The following is a 19,283-nucleotide window of genomic DNA, read 5'->3' on the forward strand; positions in this document are numbered from 1 at the left end:
TTCTATACCCCACTCATGCACGATAGTTATGTGCTGTGCTGTAAGACATAGACGATCATGGCCTTTCCATGCTTAAGATTGTTCTTGACCAACAGTGGTAACAATTTTGTATTTGAAAGAAATGCATTTCCTTCCCCACTTACCTTACAAATCTGACTGATTTAAAAGGTGTTTCAATTTCTGGACACAGTCTCACCAGGTAAAGGATTCAAATTGTGATACCTGGAGTAATAAGAAGAAAACATGGAAAGGCTGGCCCTGCTGCTGAAATAAGTGATGCAGTGTCCTAAACTTCTTAATGAGTCTCAGAACTCTCTCTGATCTAAAATATATAAATTTTGACGTTTGGACCTTGTAGTTAAGGGCAGTATGTACTATGAGGTCCGTACTTGTCCTTGAGAAAGGTATGCCTTGGTACTGGAGAAGATGCTTCCACTGTGCTGTTTGGAGGACAGATCTATGGTTTTGTCTCAGTAATAATGATATATTTCCAAGTCAGGATGATGTGTGACTTGGAGGGAACATTCAGTTGGTGGTGTTCATCCAAACACTTGAAACTCTTATATTTTTTTGCATTTGATGTTTGAGATTTGAGGTAGGTTCTTTGTGGATGGAACACTGAAGTCACACTGTCCAGGTTAGTGCACGGTTAGTGCTTGTTCAGGGTGTCAGATGTGGGAATCCTGGGAGACCTCCAGCCTCCCTGATGGCCACATCTGCGCCAGGTGCACTGAGTTGCAGCTCCTCAGAGACCGTGTTAGGGATCTGGAGCTGCAGCTTGATCACCTACTGCTTATCAGGGAAAGTGAAGAGGTGATAGACAGGAGCTACAGGGAGGTAGTCATCCTTAGGCTACAGGGGTCAGAAAACTGGGTCACTGTCAAGAGAGGGAAGGGAAATGCCCAGATAGTGGAGAGCACACCTGTGGCTGTCCCCCTCAGCAACAAATATCTTGTTCTGGATGCTGTTGAGGGGGATGACCTGACAGGGGACGCCCACGGTGACCAGGTCTCTGGCACTGAGCCTGGCGCTGTTGTGCAGGAGAGAAAGAGGGAGAAGAGAAATGTGGTAGTCGTAGGGGATTCCATAGTCAGGGGAACAGACAGGCGATTCTGTGAGCCTGACAGAGATACCCGCATGGTGTGTTGCCTCCCAGGTGCCAGAGTACGGGATGTCTCGGATTGGGTCCTGACTATTCTGAAGGGGGAGGGTGAGCAGCCAGATGTCTTGGTACATGTTGGTACCAATGACATAGATAGGACAAAGGAGGAGGTCGTGAAGAGAGATTTCCAGGAGTTACGAAGGAAGCTGAGAAGCAGAACCTCCAGGGTAGTAATCTCGAGATTGCTACCTGTGCCACGTGCTAGCGAGGGCAAGAATAGTCGGATCAGGCAGATGAATGCGTGGCTGAGAGACTGGTGTAGGGGGCAGGGCTTCAGATTCTTGGATAATTGGGATCTCTTCTGGGGGAAGTATGACCTGTTCAAAAAGGACAGGTTACACCTGAACCTGAAGGGGACCAATATCCTGGCGGGAAAGTTTAATAGAGCTGTTAGGGAGGGTTTAAACTATTTTGGCAGGGGGATGGGAACCGGAATGATAGAGTGGAGGAAGGGGAAAACAGAAATAAATCTAAGATAGTGAGCAGTAAAGATGTCAGGAAAGACAGGCAGGTGATGGGGCAAATTTGTAGCCATTGGGATGAGTTGCAGTGCAATAAAGTTGCAGTGAAATCAAAGCAAAAAGTATCAAATACTGGTCTTAAGGTGTTGTACTTAAATGCACGCAGCATAAGGAATAAGGTGGATGATCTTGTTGTACAGCTACAGATTGGCAGGTATGATATTGTGGCCATCACTGAGACCTGGCTAAAGGATGCATGTCTCTGGGAGCTGAACGTCCAAGGATACACGGTGTATCGGAAGGATAGGAAGGTAGGCAGAGGGGGAGGCGTGGCTTTATTGGTAAGAAATGATATTAAATCATTAGAAAGAGGTGATATAGGATCGGACGGTGCAGAATCTTTATGGGTTGAGCTAAGAAACCGCAGGGGTAAAAGGACCCTGATGGCAGTTATTTATAGGCCTCCAAACAGCTGCAGGGATGTGGACTACAAATTACAACAGGAAATAGAAAAGGCTTGTCAGAAGGGCAGTGTTATGATAATTGTGGGGGATTTTAACATGCGAGTAGATTGGGAAAATCAGGTCAGCACTGGATCTCAAGAGAGAGAATTTGTAGAATGTCTGCGAGATGGCTTTTTAGAACAGCTTGTTGTTGAGCCCACTAGGGGATCAGCTGTACTGGATTGGGTATTGTGTAATGAACCGGAGGTGATTAGAGAGATTGAGGTGAAGGAATCCTTAGGAGACAGTGATCATAACATGATTGAGTTCCCTGTGAAATTTGAAAAAGAGAAGCCGAAATCTGATGTGTCGGTATTTCAGTGGAGTAAAGGAAATTACAGTGGCATGAGAGAGGAACTGGCCAAAGTTGACTGGAAAGGGACACTGGTGGGAAAGACAGCAGAGCAGCAATGGCTGGAGTTTATGTGAGAAATGAGGAATGTGCAAGACAGGTATATTCCAAAAAAGAAGAAATTTTCGAGTGGAAAAAGGATGCAACCGTGGTTGACAAAAGAAGTCAAAGCCAAAGTTAAAGCAAAGGAGAGGGCATACAAGGAAGCAAAAATTAGTGGGAAGACAGAGGATTGGGAAGTTTTTAAAACCTTACAAAAGGAAACTAAGAAGGTCATTAAGAGAGAAAAGATTAACTATGAAAGGAAGCTAGCAAATAATATCAAAGAGGATACTAAAAGCTTTTTCAAGTATATAAAGAGTCAAAGACAGGTGAGAGTAGATATAGGACCGATAGAAAATGATGCTGGAGAAGTTGTAATGGGAGATAAGGAGATGGCAGAGGAACTGAACAAGTACTTTGCATCAGTCTTCACTGAGGAAGACATCAGCAGTATACCGGACACTCAGGGGTGGCAGGGAAGAGAAGTGTGCGCAGTCACAATTACGACAGAGAAAGTACTCAGGAAGCTGAATAGGCTAAAGGTAGATAAATCTCCTGGACCAGATGGAATGCACCCTCGTGTTCTGAAGGAAGTAGCTGTGGAGGTTGCGGAGGCATTAGCGATGATCTTTCAAAAGTCGATAGATTCTGGCATGGTTCCGGAAGACTGGAAGATTGCAAATGTCACTCTGCTATTTAAGAAGGGGGCAAGGAAGCAAAAAGGAAATTATAGACCTGTTAGCTTGACATCGGTGGTTGGGAAGTTGTTGGAGTCGATTGTCAAGGATGAGGTTATAGAGTACCTGGAGGCATATGACAAGATAGGCAGAACTCAGCATGGATTCCATAAAGAAAAATCCTGCCTGACAAGCCTATTACAATTTTTTGAGGAAATTACCAGTAGGCTAGACAAGGGAGATGCAGTAGATGTTGTATATTTGGATTTTCAGAAGGCCTTTGACAAGGTGCCACACATGAGGCTACTAAACAAGATAAGAGCCCATGGAATTACGGGAAAGTTACATACGTGGATAGAGCGTTGGCTGATTGGCAGGAAACAGAGAGTGGGAATAAAGGGATCCTATTCTGGTTGGCTGCCGGTTACCAGTGGTGTTCCACAGGGATCAGTGTTGGGGCTGCTTCTTTTTACATTGTACATCAACGATTTGGATTATGGAATAGATGGCTTTGTGGCTAAGTTTGCTGATGATACGAAGATAGGTGGAGGGGCCGGTAGTGCTGAGGAAACGGAGAGTCTGCAGAAAGACTTGGATAGATTGGAAGAATGGGCAGAGAAGTGGCAAATGAAGTACAATGTTGGAAAGTGTATGGTTATGCACTTTGGCAGAAAAAATAAATGGGCAGACTATTATTTAAATGGGGAAAAAATTCAAAGTTCTGAGATGCAACGGGACTTGGGAGTCCTCGTACAGGATACCCTTAAAGTTAACCTCCAGGTTGAGTCAGTAGTGAAGAAGGCGAATGCAATGTTGGCATTCATTTCTAGCGGAATAGAGTATAGGAGCAGGAATGTGATGTTGAGGCTCTATAAGGCGCTGGTGAGACCTCACTTGGAGTACTGTGGGCAGTTTTGGTCTCCTTATTTAAGAAAGGATGTGCTGACGTTGGAGAGAGTACAGAGAAGATTCACTAGAATGATTCCGGGAATGAGAGGGTTAACATATGAGGAACGTTTGTCCGCTCTTGGACTGTATTCCTTGGAGTTCAGAAGAATGAGGGCAGACCTCATAGAAACATTTCAAATGTTAAAAGACATGGACAGAGTGGATGTGGCAAAGTTGTTTCCCATGATGGGGGAGTCTAGTACGAGAGGGCATGACTTAAGGATTGAAGGGCACCCATTCAGAACAGAAATGCGAAGAAATTTTTTTAGTCAGAGGGTGGTGAATCTATGGAATTTGTTGCCACGGGCAGCAGTGGAGGCCAAGTCATTGGGTGTATTTAAGGCAGAGATTGATAGGTAACTGAGTAGCCAGGGCATCAAAGGTTATGGTGAGAAGGCGGGGCAGTGGGACTAAATAGGAGAAAATGGATCAACTCATGATAAAATGGCGGAGCAGACGCGATGGGCCGAATGGCCTACTTCTGCTCCTTTGTCTTATGGTTTTATGGTCTTATGGTCCCATAATAGAGATAATAGGTGGCATACCATTAAGTGGATTGATTAGGGCTGGATTGTGTCAGGCTTTGGAGCTACACTCATTAAAACACATGGAGAATATTGATGTTAATAATTCACTGTCCCCAACTATGTCTCACTGTAGGTCTCTGCAAATGGTTGAAATGAATCAAACTAAAATAAAATAACAATAACAATTTTATTTGCAACGCTGAGAAACAGCCTACCCTCTGTTGACTCTGTATTTATTTCCTGCTACCTCAGGAAAGCAGCCAACATAATCAAGGACCCTTCCCACCTCAGCCATCCTCTCTCCCCCAACCCCATCCCCACCTTGCCTGCTGTGAAATTGATACAAAAGGTTGAAAGCTTGGGCCACCAGACTGGAGGACAGCTTCCATCTTGCTGTCAATCAGACTCTTGAACGGACCAATTGTATGTTAAATTTGAATCCTTGTTCTTCCAATCTCTCTCATTAGAGCGCTTGTACTTTGCCAGTGCACTACAAGCAAAGTGCATCTTTGCTTGTAGCTGCAACCCTTACGCATTCTGTTTTCTGTTTACTACTTCAGTGTACCTCAATATATGGCAGGGCCTACAAATAAAGTTTGCTATTTCAATACATGTGTAAATAACAAGCATAGAAGAGTTGTAATTAATTATTTGAACCTAAATATTCTGATCTACAATAAGCTTGTATAAGTTTATTCTTTAAAATTGGTGACTCCATTGAAATGAATTGCGGTCACTTACACCACAGAAGGCTTCAGGTGACAATTGCATTATTTGGGAGGGTTGCATTCCTAGAAGTCAAACCATGTCGCGATTTTCCACACTACAAAGCCGTTTCATTGCATCAAGAAACTTAAATTGAAAAAAAGTGTTGATTTTATTTACCCTTTTTACACACATTTCATGAGAACGAACTTTTTTCCATATCTCAAATTTTTGAGATGTAATTTGTGAATTCTGTAAGGGAGAATTTCTTAAACCTAAATATCTATTCATTGGTGGCCATGTGCTTTGTAAAGTCGAAGGGCCACATGAGAAATCTATCCAGACACTTGGCTCCCAACAACTTAGTGAATACCCGGGACTTGGCGGTAGTTCAAGGCTGTAGTGAGAGGTTAGCTGAGTATCAGTCCATTGATTTCGAAAATGTTTTATTCCTAATTTGATAATTTATTTTGCACTTTAAACTGAAAAATTTGCTTTGGCAAAAGGTCCAAAATGTAAATGTTCTGTATGTCTTTAATATAAATTAAGAATAATGAATCACGTCAGTAGTTTCTATCCTGGGACATAGGAAGGGGATCACTTGAGAGATAAGATACAATTTTAATAATTGTCACATTAACAAGACAAAATTGTTAGATTTTGATAAATTACATACCAGCTGCAGTTCAGGGTCATGCAAATTTCAAGCCAGTATAAAGAAGAATTTGGTTATTTCAGCCTAGAGACATGCATTTTATTAGATTACATAAAACATTTAATAAACCAGAACAAGCTGCCGGCCAAATCAATTGGTTCATAAAGTAATAACCTTTTCATAAATTATAGAATAACTTAATGGTTTGGACAAATAACCCAAAGGCTATGAAATTGGGGCCTTGCATTCATGAAAATCAATAAACATGGTCACTTTTGGTTGAAGCTAGGAAAATCTTTAAGAAGTTTGCTGGATTGTTGTAAATACTGCATCAGGATTGCTCATGTAATTGTGGTAAGGAAACTTGACTTACTATTTTAGCATTGTTGTTGAAAGTTCAAACTTGACAGTGCAGTTATTTCTCATGAATAAAAATGGACATTATTTGAGTTAACAAATGACATTCAAATTTCACTTATTTTTACTTTTGCTTATTTTTACATTAATTTTCTTATCAAAAAAGATTTTTGATCGTTTTACAACAATGAATCATAGAAAGGCAAGCTTGTATTTATTGAATGAGTCCTTGTAGCAAAATTCAAAGTAAATTTATCATCAAAGTACATATATGTCACCATATACTACCCTAAGATTCGTTAACTTGCGGGCAATCACAGTAAATGCCAGAAACATGATAGAATCAGGGCAGACTACAACCAATGTGCAAAAAAACCCCTAACAAACTGTGAAAATACAAAAAGAAATAATAATAAATAAGTAAGCAAGCAATAAATATTGAGAACATGAGATGAAGGGTCCTTGAAAGTGAGTCCAGTTAAGTGGGAACTGAAGTCATTATTATTTTAGAATGACCTCTTTTATCATTGGGATCTTAGCTGCTACTGTGGTATAAATATTATCTCCAAGTTATAAAATGGATTTCAAGCACAAGTTCTTTACTGGGGGTGTTCGGCTTGGTTGACATCACCACTTGTGTGATGGCATTTTAAACAGAGGTCAAGTATACTATTGGTGAATCCCATGGTGCTATTTTGATGATCAGGGGAATTAATTTCTCTAAAAACAGACTGACTGGTTGTATCAATGCAGTTTGTTGGATCTCGCAGTTAGACATTGGCCTTTACATTTCCCACACTGCAATTGTAATTACTCTTCAAAACCACTTCAATTGGGTGTAAACTAGTCAAGTTTTCTGACTTGTTGCAAAAAAATGTTTGTGAAATAGGAAAGGAAACAAAACACAAAGTTTGTGAGGGTGCAGTAACTTTTCCCTATTTTAACTGCACTTCTAGCTTTGGTGAAGTGTGTCAATCTTTTTATCAAACTGAATTCTTAAGGTGAGCATATTTATTATTATTAGCAAGGCCATTTATCTATTTAATTTGGACATGCACCAATCTAGTAACTAATATATTATTTTTAATTCTCTTTTCCCTTGATCCTCAGCTAAATGTCTCTCTTTTATGTTGTCTTCTGCACGATGATAGTTGTTGAGTTGATCAAGATTTTTGCAGTAGCCATGGAATATTACAAGGCGCTGAAGTGTACTTTTCCTCATACAATTCACTGATATGTGCATGTAAACTGCATGGCATGGGTCGGAAAATCCTGGGATGAGATCAGCGTCCAATTGACTCTGGGACCAAATATATCGATCTCAGCAATCAGGCAGCAATTCACTGGGAGCTCTTGCTACATATGTAGTGCAAGCCTATGATAGATACCCCAGTTATGCTGACAAGGTTTCATTCATTTGATTTGTTGCATCTACAATTATGTGCCAACTGTCTTTTTGGGTGCTTCTCTAGTATCGTAAGGTTGTGTCTCATTTATGATTGTAACCTTCACAGTGAACTTGAGAAATATTGCTTTTGATAGACAATTATGAAAAAACTGCTCAGTTTTTTTAAAAAAAGTATCTGTTAGCATTCATTTTGTTTCAAATGTTGTTATTCTCTGAGCCATATGCAGCAGAAAAAAAAACAAAACTGTCTCATCAACCTTGGCACTTACCTGAAATTATTTTTCTTTGTATTTTTCCAAAAAAATTGTTTTTCCAGGATTTATGGCGGCTCCCTATCAATATACTGTCCTTGAGACACTGACTGATCCTACGGACATCTGGGAAATAATAGAGACAATCGGAAAAGGAACCTTTGGAAAAGTTTACAAAGTGTCTAATAAGCTAGATGGTAGCCAAGCTGCAGTCAAAGTACTGGACCCAATCAGTGTTAGTATTTGACATCTTCCCTTTAATTGTATCATATGATGTAGGTATTTTAACTGCAATTGTCTTTTTTTCTTGTAGTGTCATACACATTTTAATTAATGTGATTGATATACAATACAGTACGTGAGGTTTTGAATGCTAGTGCATTTGGAGAGCAAGAACAAATAGCTCACAAACCCAAGTATTGAGCAGCCGGTCCAAAACCAAATGTTCTTACTAAACCAGTTTGTGCAACATATATCTTACATTTGAATATGCCAGGGTGCAGTGTAATCACCCATTGCCCAAAATAGGTGCTGAGGTCTCGCTGCAATTATCTGCCAATTAAGCTCTTGATTCAGGAATGTTGTGTCTTTTGTGGATGTGAAAGGGCTATGTATTCTTTTTTCTCCTTCTAGTCTGAAGCTGTGCTGTCATTATGTTTACCCAGTTTGCACTTAAATTTAGTTTAGGATGGCCAGTTGTACATGCAAACAGAACCATTTGCTTTCTGTACGTAGAATCAGATCAGGTTTATCAGAACTGTCTTGTGATGTGAAATCAGTGGTTTTGCAACAGCATCCAGTACAATGGAAAGATGTAAGAGTACTATAAATCATACAAAATCTCCCCAAACTGCCAATGAAGTAGAGCTGCTTGTGGTAGGTAATTTGCAGCGTGACCAGTTCTTGTTCAGACAGATGTTTATTGTAGCCATAACCAGCCTCTCAAAGCACTTCATTATGGTAGATGTGAGTGCTGTCGGTTGGTAGTTGTTCAGGCAGCACGCCCTGCTCTTTTGAGGCAGCCGGTATGATTGCTGCCCTCTTGAAGCAGGTGGGAACTTCAGATCACAGCAGTCACATTGAAGGTGTCCTTGAATAATGCAGCCAATTGAGCAACACAGGATAAGAAGAAAGAAAATATAGGGGGGCAAAAAAATAGTATCAGGAGTATGCCTTGTGCCTGCTCGGCATTGCCTAGGATTACAGCACCTAACAGTAGGCCTTTCATTTTCCTGCCTAACCTCTGTTGATCTTGAAATCCCCTGGAGGGAAAAATACCATCTTGGTTTAAACAACACTGCAGATTTTCTATTGTTTACCTTATTTTAAATATACTATAATGACTTGGCATTCACAGCTGCCTGGGCTAAAGAATTCCCAAGATTCACAACTCTCTTAGATAATAAATTCCTCCTTATCCAAGCCTTAACTAGGTGGTCCTTTGTCCTGTACTTTGTATCCTAGTTCCAGATTCTTCACACCAGTGAAGGCTTCCTTGAACCATTTACCTAGTAATTTGACCTAGTAATATGTTTCAATAAAATACCAATAATCCTTTTAAACTCCCAAGAGTACAGGCAATAATTAATAAAACATATGAATCTTTTATTAATAAAACAAAGCTTTCAGTCTGTGGATTTTGTAAATCATCTTAACACTGTCTTGAAAGTAAGTGTATTCTTCCTTCATTAAATTAGGCTGAAAACCGTGCAGTGCTCACGTTGCACCAAGACTTGGCTACTTTTGTACTCTATTGTGGCAACCCACTTCCTAGCACACATGAATCGGCTCACGAAACAGCGCACGCAGGCAGAGGGCCGGCCCCAAAAAGGGGCGCCAGGCCATCTTCACCAGCAGGGGGAAAACCCCGCGCGCGGAAAGGGTCTGGGAATATGCATTCCCCACAGCAGTCCCGCCCAGGGAGGGCAGGAACGGGAAGGCTTTAAAAGCAGGCCACGAAGTTTGAATAAATGTCTTTCATCGCAACTCTAACTCACCGACTCCGTGTGGTTATTCTAGTGCTGTGTGTAGCACACCGCTACACTATCTTACTTGCATTCAGGGCCAATATTCTAATCACCTCCATAATTATGTTCTGTACTTGCAGAGAATCACTATTCATGCTGGGATTAAAATAATTTAAATTTCTTACCAGTACTGTAATGTATTATGAGTACTATAATTTATACAACTATAGTACTAGTACTGTAGTTGTATAAATTTCTTATAAGAAGTTTCATGACACAAACAGCATGTGCAACTTTCTGATCAGTACACTGTATAAATTTGCTTCTTCTATTCCCTACACTATTACTTTTGGGCCTCTATATTCAATTGAATTAGAAATATACATTATGTGGTGACCTAACATTATTTATTATTGTCATTCACTTCACATTTTATCATTTTTCCTAGGTTGTTGATGAGGAAATTGAAGCAGAATATAGCATCCTGCAGTCACTTACAAGTCATCCTAATGTTGTTAAGTTCTATGGGATGTTCTATAAAACTGATTTGAAATCTGGTGGACATCTCTGGTTGGCTCTAGAGGTAAGAAGCCTATGGCTTTAGGATAACTTTTGTGTTTAACTTCCAGGGAAGTGTACCAAAGGAACTTGTAGATTTATAAAACTAAATTTTACAGTTAGTGATAGCAGCGAGATTAGATCAAATCCATAAAATAGTGAACATAGAAAATGCCCTTATATCAAATGTTTGTCTCCTGCTCTTTCTGATAAATTTAAGAACCTTAGAAAATAATTTAAATGTGATACTTTTCACTCTCAGAATGTATTCTAAAAACACTTTCTGTTCTTTGCTGAACAGATGCTCAGTTGCATGAACCAAAACCACATCATTGTAATGTCCAAGTAGACAGTTTACGAGGGGGAGGTGGGGCATTAGCGGAAGTTAGAGAAATCAATGTTCATGCCATCAGGTTGGAGGCTACCCAGATGGAATATAAGGTGTTGTTCCTCCAACCTGAGTGTGGCTTCATCTTTACAGTAGAGGAGGCCGTGGATAGACATATCAGAATGGGAATGGGATGTGGAATTAAAATGTGTGGCACTGGGAGATCCTGCTTTCTCTGGCGGACAGAGCGTAGGTGTGGGAGCACCGGACGCAGTATATCACCCCAGCCGACTCACAGGTGAAGTGTTGCCTCACCTGGAAGGACTGTCTGAGACCCTGAATGGTGGTAAGGGAAGAAGTGTAAGAGCATGTGTAGCACTTGTTCCGCTTACAAGGATAAGTGCCAGAAGGGAGATCAGTGGGGAGGGATCGGGGAGACAAATGGACAAGGGAGTCGTGTAGGGAGCGATCCCTGCGGAATGCAGAGAGACGGGGGGAGGGAAAGATGTGCTTAGTGGTGGGATCCTGTTGGAGGTGGCGGAAGTTACGGAGAATAATATGTTGGACCCGGAGGCTGGTGGGGTGGTAGGTGAGGACCAGGGGAACCGTATTCCTATTGGGGTGACGGGAGGATGGAGTGAGAGCAATCTGCTCTCCATTCGTCCCCCCCATCCCTCCCCACTGATCTCCCTCCTGGCACTTATCCTTGTAAGCGGAACAAGTGCTACACATGCCCTTACACTTCCTCCCTTACCACCATTCAGGGCCCCAGACAGTCCTTCCAGGTGAGGCGACACTTCACCTGTGAGTCGGCTGGGGTGATATACTGCGTCCAATGCTCCCGATGTGGCCTTCTATATATTGGCGAGACCCGACGCAGACTGGGAGATCGTTTTGCTGAACACCTACGCTCTGTCCGCCAGAGAAAGCAGGATCTCCCAGTGGCCACACATTTTAATTCCACATCCCATTCCCATTCTGATATGTCTATCCACAGCCTCCTCTACTGTAAAGATGAAGCCACACTCAGGTTGGAGGAACAACACCTTATATTCTGTCTGTGTAGCCTCCAACCTGATGGCATGAACATTGACTTCTAACTTCCACTAATGCCCCACCTCCCCCTCGTACCCCATCTGTTACTTATTTTTATACACACATTCTTTCTCTCACTCTCCTTTTTCTCCCTCCGTCCCTCTGACTATATCCCTTGCCCATCCTCTGGGTTTCTTTCCCCCCTCCCCCTTTTCCTTCTCCCTGGGCCTCCTGTCCCATGATCCTCTCATATCCCTTTTGCCAATCAACTGTCCAGCTCTTGGCTCCATCCCTCCCCCTCCTGTCTTATCCTATCATTTTGGATCTCCCCTCCCCCTCCCACTTTCAAATCTTTTACTAGCTCTTCCTTCAGTTAGTCCTGACGAAGGGTCTCGGCCCGAAACGTCGACTGTACCTCTTCCTAGAGATGCTGCCTGGCCTGCTGCGTTCACCAGCAACTTTGTGTGTTGCTTGAATTTCCAGCATCTGCAGAATTCCTCGTGTTTAAGTTGATGTTGTTTACTTGGATTTTCAGAAAGCCTTTGACAATGTGCCACACATGAGATGGCTTAACAAACTATTAGCTCATGGTATTATAGGAAAGATTCTAACATGGATAAAGCTGTGGCTGATTGGGAGGAGGCAAAGAGTGGGAATAAAGGGAGCCTTTTCTGACTGGCTGCCAGTGACTAGTGGTGTTCCATAGGGTCTGTGTTGGGACCGATTATTTTTATGTTATATATTCTCTGGAGTTCAGAAGAATGAGAGGAGATCTTAGAGAAACATACAACATTTTGAAAGGGATAGATAAGATAGAGGCAGGAATGTTGTTTCCATTGGTGGGTGAGACTAGAACTAGGGGACATTGCCTCAAGATTCAGGGGAGAAGATTTAGGACAGAGATCAGGAGAAACCGTTTTTCCCAGAGAGTGGTGAATCTGTGGAATTCTCTGCCTAGGGAAGCAGTTGAGGCTTCTTCACTAAATTTATTTAAGAAACAGTTAGATAGGTTTTTACATAGTAAGGGAATTAAGGGTTATGGGGAAAAGACAGGTAGATGGAGCTGAGTTTATGGACAGATCAGCCATGATCTTACTGAATAGCGGGGCAGGCTCGATGGGCCAGATGTCCTACTCCTGCTCCTATTTCTTATGTTCTTATGTCAGAGATTTGGAGGATGGAATTGATGGCTTTGTTGCAAAGTCTGCAGACAATATGAAAATAGATGGAGGGACAGGTAGTTTTGAGAAAGTAGGCTACAGAAGGACTTAGACAGATTGGGATAATGGGCAAAGAAGTAGCAGATGAAATATAGTGTTGGGAAATGTGTGATCATGCACTTTGGTAGAAGAAATGAAAGGGTTGACTATTTTTGAAATGGAGAGAAAATACAAAAATCTGAGGTGCAAAGGGTCTTGGGAGTCTTTGTGTAGGATTCCCTAAAGGTTAATTTGCAGGTTGAGTTTGTGGTGAGGAAGGTAAATGTGATGTTAGCATTCATTTCAAGAGGACTGGAATATAAAAGCAAGGATGTAATGTTGAGACTTTATAAAGCACTGGTGAGGCCTGACTTGAGACATTTTGGGCCTGTTATCTTGGAAAGGATATGCTGAAGCTGGAGAGGGTTCAGAGGAGGTTCACGAAAATGATTCCAGGATTGAATGGCTTGTCATATGAAGATGGTTCTGGGCCTGTATTCCCTGGAGTTCAGAAGAATGAGGGGTGACCTCATTGAAACTTACTGAATGGTGAAAGGTCTTGTTAGAGTGGGTGTGGAGAGGATGTTTCCGATGGTGGGAGAGTCTAAGACCAGTCTAAGAGCCTCAGAATAGAGGGATATCCTTTTCGAACAGAGATGAAGAATTTCTTTAGACAGAGAGTGGTGATTCAATGGAATTCATTGCCACAGGCAGCTGTGGAGACCAAGTCTTTATGTACTATATATTTAAGGCAGAGTTTGATAGACTCTTGATTGGTCAGGGCATGAAGGGATACAGGAAGAAGGCAGGAGATTGGGGCTGAGAGGAAAATTGGACCAGCCATGATGAAATGGCAGAGCAGATTCGATGGGCCAAATGGCCTATTTCTGCTCCTATATCTTTTGGTTACCCTCTCCCACCTAGTTCCTTTGCCTACGCATCTAATCACCTGGGTTTCTTCTCTTTTGACCTATCTTTGCTACTCTGTATCCCATTTGGTTCCATCTCCCCTTCAACCATCCTTATTGGCTCCACTTCCATCTTCTAGCTTCATTCTTTGTACACATTTCCCCTCTCCTCCTCAAACCTGGTTCCATCTGCTTTACTTTTTTTCAGCCTCCCTTATCTGTTCTCTGCCATTACCTAGCTCTCTCTATCTCAGAACTGCTACCTCCCCCTTCTCCCACCTTGCTCCATCTGTCCATTATCCCCCATCTCACCTGGTTCTACCTATCAACCCCTCTCTCTTTCCTTTATATACCACTAACTTTCCCCTACACTCCTAGTCCAGATCAGACCCAAAATGTTCATCATTTAACCCACTGAGGAATCAGGTTGCTTTTTCCTCAGATTCCAGCATCTGTAGTCAGTTGGGTCTGTAATAATCTGTAATATTCCTTCTCCATTTCTCCTCAGAACTGCTTATAGAGTGGTGTTCCTGGTTTTGGATTGTGATCGGAGCAATCAGTAATATCATAATAAAAATGATTTTTCCCATTTGCCTGGGTGAAAACGGCATAAGTAGATATTGTTATGAACACTTATCAGAGTCAGGTTTGTACAGGCTTTGATAAGGCTCATTTATTCTATTGTCTGTTGATTTTAAATATTCTAATTGATGTACTCGCTTGTAAAAATGATTTTATTTTCCCTTTACAGTATTGAAATGGAAGAAATATTAAACATTGAGCTGTATTTAGCCTTTGAAATGTTATGCAAAAACAATCAAAGTGACTGGGCTACTGATTCTAAATTAAGTCATTTACAGAAAATTAATGTATTTGAATTCCTGGGATGTTAGTCTGTTTGTGCACATTCATGGTCCAACACATTGGCAGTAAGTCAAGACTATTCAAGTATGCTTCTTGTCTACTTTATACTGCTTGCTAGTAGCCATGCTGATGACATGAAAGATTGAAAGGGCAATAATCTCTGTCCATCATTCATGAAATTGGTCTGCTTCAGGAAATTCAGCTTGGCTGAGAGCAGACTATCAGTTATTATGAAGAATAGCATAATCAACCCATTGTTTTTCCAGTTGTACTTTATATGAAATGAATTAAATTTTAATGTTAAACACAATTATGCTGATTGCTATATTTTATGAATGAAGTAATCCAATTTTTTTTCTATTAACGCATAACATATAGAAGTTTTTGGACTAATTTCTCTCTGCCCTGTTTTCGTGAACAGTAAGGCAGAGTGAAAAGTAAAACACTGCTTCGACCACACTTGGAATATTGGGTTCGGTTTGGTTGCCTTGCTATTGGAGAGATGTGGAGACTTCAGGGAAGGGGCACAGTAGATTTATCAGGATACTGCTTGAATGAGAGAGCATGTCTTGTGAGGAAAGGTTGAACAAGCTAGGGCTTTTCTCTTTGAAGTGAAGGAGGATGAGAGGTGATTTGACAGAGGTGTACAAGATGATAAGCGATACAGCGAGAGAGTGGATAGCTGGTGACTTTCCCCCAGGGTGGAATTGGCTAGTACAAGCGAGCATAATTTAATGTGATTGGAGGAAAGTATTGGGGAATGACAGAGGTGGTATTTTTTTAGACAGAGTGTTAGGTGCTTGGAACACACTGCCAGAGGTAATGGTGGAAGCAGATACTTTAGAGATATTGAAGAGGTCCTTAGCTATGCACATGGATGAATGAAAAATGGAATACCATGTGGGAGCTAAGGTTTAGATTGATCTTGGAATAGGTTAAAAGGTTGGCACAGCATCATGGTTGAGGGGCATTTATTGTACTGTACTTTTCTATGTTCCATGTTCTATTGTGCTTCTAAATCTTAATGGCAAGATGGTGCCAGCGAACCAATGACAATGTCCTGCAAATAGTTCATGAAATTACTTCTTTTACTACTTTTATTTCTTCTTTCAAATATGATTCTGCTACTAAATTGAGTGCGATTGGAAACTTTGAGTTACATTTTGGTGGTGTATTTTTGGGCTGAGGGACTTTGGTGAGATTGGGAGTGGAGTGTGTGGACTGGTGATCTGGAAGCCTGGATGAAGGACGCGAGCCCATGATTGACTCCACTGCTTCCTCTAGTTGAGGCGTTGAGCAAGGTTGAAGTCGACAAAGATGAGAGCAGAGGGCAGGCAGGTTTTCAGTGCCGTCTGCCTGAGTTCGACAGGTCTTAGACCATAAGGCCATAAGACATATGAGCACAATTAGGACATCTGGCCCATCGAGTCTGCTCCACTATTCAATCATGATTCTTTTTTTTAATCTCCTTCTCAACCCCAGTTCCTAGCCTTCTCCCCGTAAACTTGCCATGTCCAATCAACAACCTATCAATCTCTGCCTTAAATACACCCAACGACCTGGCCTCCGCAGCTGCATGTGGCAACAAATTCCATAAATCCACCACCCTTTGGCTGAAGAAATTTCTCTGCATCTCTGTTTTGAAAGAGCACCCCTCTATTATCTACTCTGTCTGGACCTTTCATTGAGATCCCCCCTTATCTTTCTGAATTCCAGTGAGTACAGTCCCAGAGCCATCAAATGTTCCTCGTATGATAACCCTTTCATTCCTGGAATCATCCTTGTGAACCTCCTCTGGACCCTCTCCAATGTCAGCACATCTTTTCTAAGATGAGGGGCCCAAAACTGTTCACAGTACTCAAGGTGAGGCCTCACCAGTGCCTTATAGAGCCTCAGCATTACATCCCTGCTCTTGTATTCTAGACCTCTTGAAATGAATGCTAAAATGGCATTGGCCTTCCTCACCACCGACTCAACCTGCAAGTTAACCTTCAGGGTGTTCTGCACAAGGACTCCCAAGACCCTCTGCATCTCAGATTCCTGGATCTCCTCCCCGTTTAGAAAATAGTCTGCACAATTATTTCTTCTACCAAGGTGCATCACCATGCATTTTCCAACATTGTATTTCATTTGTTACTTTTTTGCCCATTCTCCTAATCTGTCCAATTTCTTCTGCAATCTACCTGTTTCCTCAGAACTACCTGTCCTTCCACAAATCTTCATATCATCTACAAACTAGGCAACAAAGCCATCTATCCCATCATCTAAATCATTTATATACAGCATAAAAAGTTGTCCCAATACCGACCCCTGTGGAATACCACTGGTCACTGACAGCCAACCAGAAAAGGATCCTTTTATTCCCACTCACTGCCTCCTACCAATCAGCCAATGCTCTAACCATGTTGATAACTTTCCTGTAATACCATGGGCTGTTAATTTGGTAAGCAGCCTAATGTGTGGCACTTTGTCAAAAGCCTTTTGAAAGTCCAGATATACAACATCCACTGCATCCCCTTTATCTATCCTACTTGTAATTTCCTTAGAGAATTCCAATAGGTTCATCAGGCAGGATTTTCCCTGAAGGAAACTATGCTGACTTGGTACTATCTTGTCCTGTGTCACCAAGTACTCCATCACCTCATCCTTAACAATTGACTCTAACATCTTCCCAACCACTGAGGTCAGGCTAACTGGTCTATAATTTCCTTTCTGCTTCCTTCCTCCTTTCTTAAGGAGTGGAGTAACATTTGTAATTTTCCAGTCCTCTGGCACCATGCCAGAGTTCAATGATTTTTGAAAGATCATTTCTAATGCCACCACAATCTCTAACGCTATCTCTTTACGAACCTTAGGGTGCAGTTCCTTTGGTCTGGGTGACTTATGTACCTTCAGGTCTTTCAGCTTTTTGAGCACCTTCTCGTAAAAGTAACTGTACCCACTTCTCTTCCTTCACACACTACAACATCAGGCATACTGCTAGTGTCTTCCACTGTGAAGACTGACGCAAAATACTCATTTAGTTCATCAGCCATCTCCTTGTCCCCCGTTATTATTTCTCCTGCCTCATTTTCTAGTGGTTCTATATCCACTCTCATTTCTCTTTTATTTTTAACATCAAAAAACTTTTAATATCCTCTTCTTCTCGTTAGCTGCTGCCAGTGGAAAGTGCAGGAGTCTCAGGTTCCATGTTGCAAGGACGGGTCAGTGAGGCTTGTGGCTGCGGACTTGTTTTGGGGGACTTTAAGGTTTGCATTGCATACGTTTCTGGATTCTGGTTTTTCTGTTTGGCTGTTTTTGAGCGGTTTGATTGGAGTGATTGGTGCCGACTGGGGTGCTTCGGTGAAGACTGGTTCTGCAGCTTGCAGTGGGCTCGTGGTGCCAAACTGAACTAAACTGAATACTCCTGGACTCCTCGTTTGCTGTTGATATTCTTTGTGTAGTTTGCTCACTTTTTGCTGTTTGCGTGATTCGTTCTCTCTTTTTTTTGTACATTGGGTCTTTGATGTTTTCTTGAACGTGTTCCATGGTGCTTCCTTGTTTTGTGGCTGCCTGCAGGAGGGCAAATCTGGGGAGTTGTATTCTGTATACGTATTTTCATAATAAGTGTACTTCGAACTCGGAACTTGAAATCTCACTTTACTTAATATCTTCAGTCTGAAATACCCGTAAAGATAACGGGAATTTCTATTTCACCTGTAAATTGGCTAATGTACATACATTAAATAAAATCAATGCCATAATTAATTCTTGTACGTTTCACATACTGGCAATAAAGTGATTCTGATTCAGTTTAAGATGGCACTGGTGATGCCTGGTGACTACTTATCGGTGGTAAAATTCAATACAAAGGAACACCTTATTAATAAGAATCACCATCGACAATGGAGAGGCGAGCAGAGGTGTGAGGAGGCGAAGGCGAGGCATGGAGGAGGTGGGGGTGAGCTAAGTCCCGATATCTGATCGATTTAAATGCCAGGCTGAATTGGAAAGGTCAGGTACAGGCGGGATTGTGGCGGTGGGGTCCAGGCCCCAGAGCTGACAGTGAGTGACGAACAGCACGATGTTTGGATGACTTAAGTGTGGGGCGAGATGGAAGAAGATGGTGTCGGGACCAGAGGCAAGGGACAGGCCGATTCTGCTCATTTCTGCTTATTTCTGCTTGCTGCTCCGCAACATCTGCTCAGCTCTGCGATGAACTGAGGTGGTGGTCTGCTCCAGCTGCAGTGATGCCTGGCTTTGTATCTTTCGTAACACTTCAGTTCTGAATTCTATTTGTTTATTTTTATTGTTTTGCACAATCTTTTTTTTCTCCCTGCACGTTGGGTGTTTGATGGTCTTTTTTTTCAGTGGGTTCTTTTGGGGTTTCTTTGTTT

At 41.8% G+C, this 19,283-nt stretch overlaps 1 protein-coding gene across 11 annotated transcripts in view; it reads left to right on the top strand.

Annotated features, from left to right (window-relative positions):
- The window catches only part of myo3b (myosin IIIB), a 484,195-nt gene that overhangs the window by 11,007 nt on the left and 453,905 nt on the right, over positions 1 to 19,283 (top strand). For 10 of the 11 annotated variants that reach the window (XR_011886449.1, XM_072261905.1, XM_072261912.1 and 7 more), the window contains exons 2-3: positions 8,114 to 8,283; positions 10,464 to 10,598. Coding sequence is in view for 10 of the 11 variants with exons in the window: in XM_072261905.1 (XP_072118006.1) it covers positions 8,114 to 8,283; positions 10,464 to 10,598 (305 nt within the window). In the remaining variant the exon portion in view is untranslated. The remainder of the gene's footprint in view (positions 1 to 8,113; positions 8,284 to 10,463; positions 10,599 to 19,283) is intronic. The other variant, XM_072261913.1, reaches the window with a different exon arrangement.

Source organism: Mobula birostris, chromosome 6, assembly GCF_030028105.1.
Source record: "Mobula birostris isolate sMobBir1 chromosome 6, sMobBir1.hap1, whole genome shotgun sequence".
Classification (NCBI taxonomy): Eukaryota; Metazoa; Chordata; class Chondrichthyes; order Myliobatiformes; family Myliobatidae; genus Mobula; species Mobula birostris.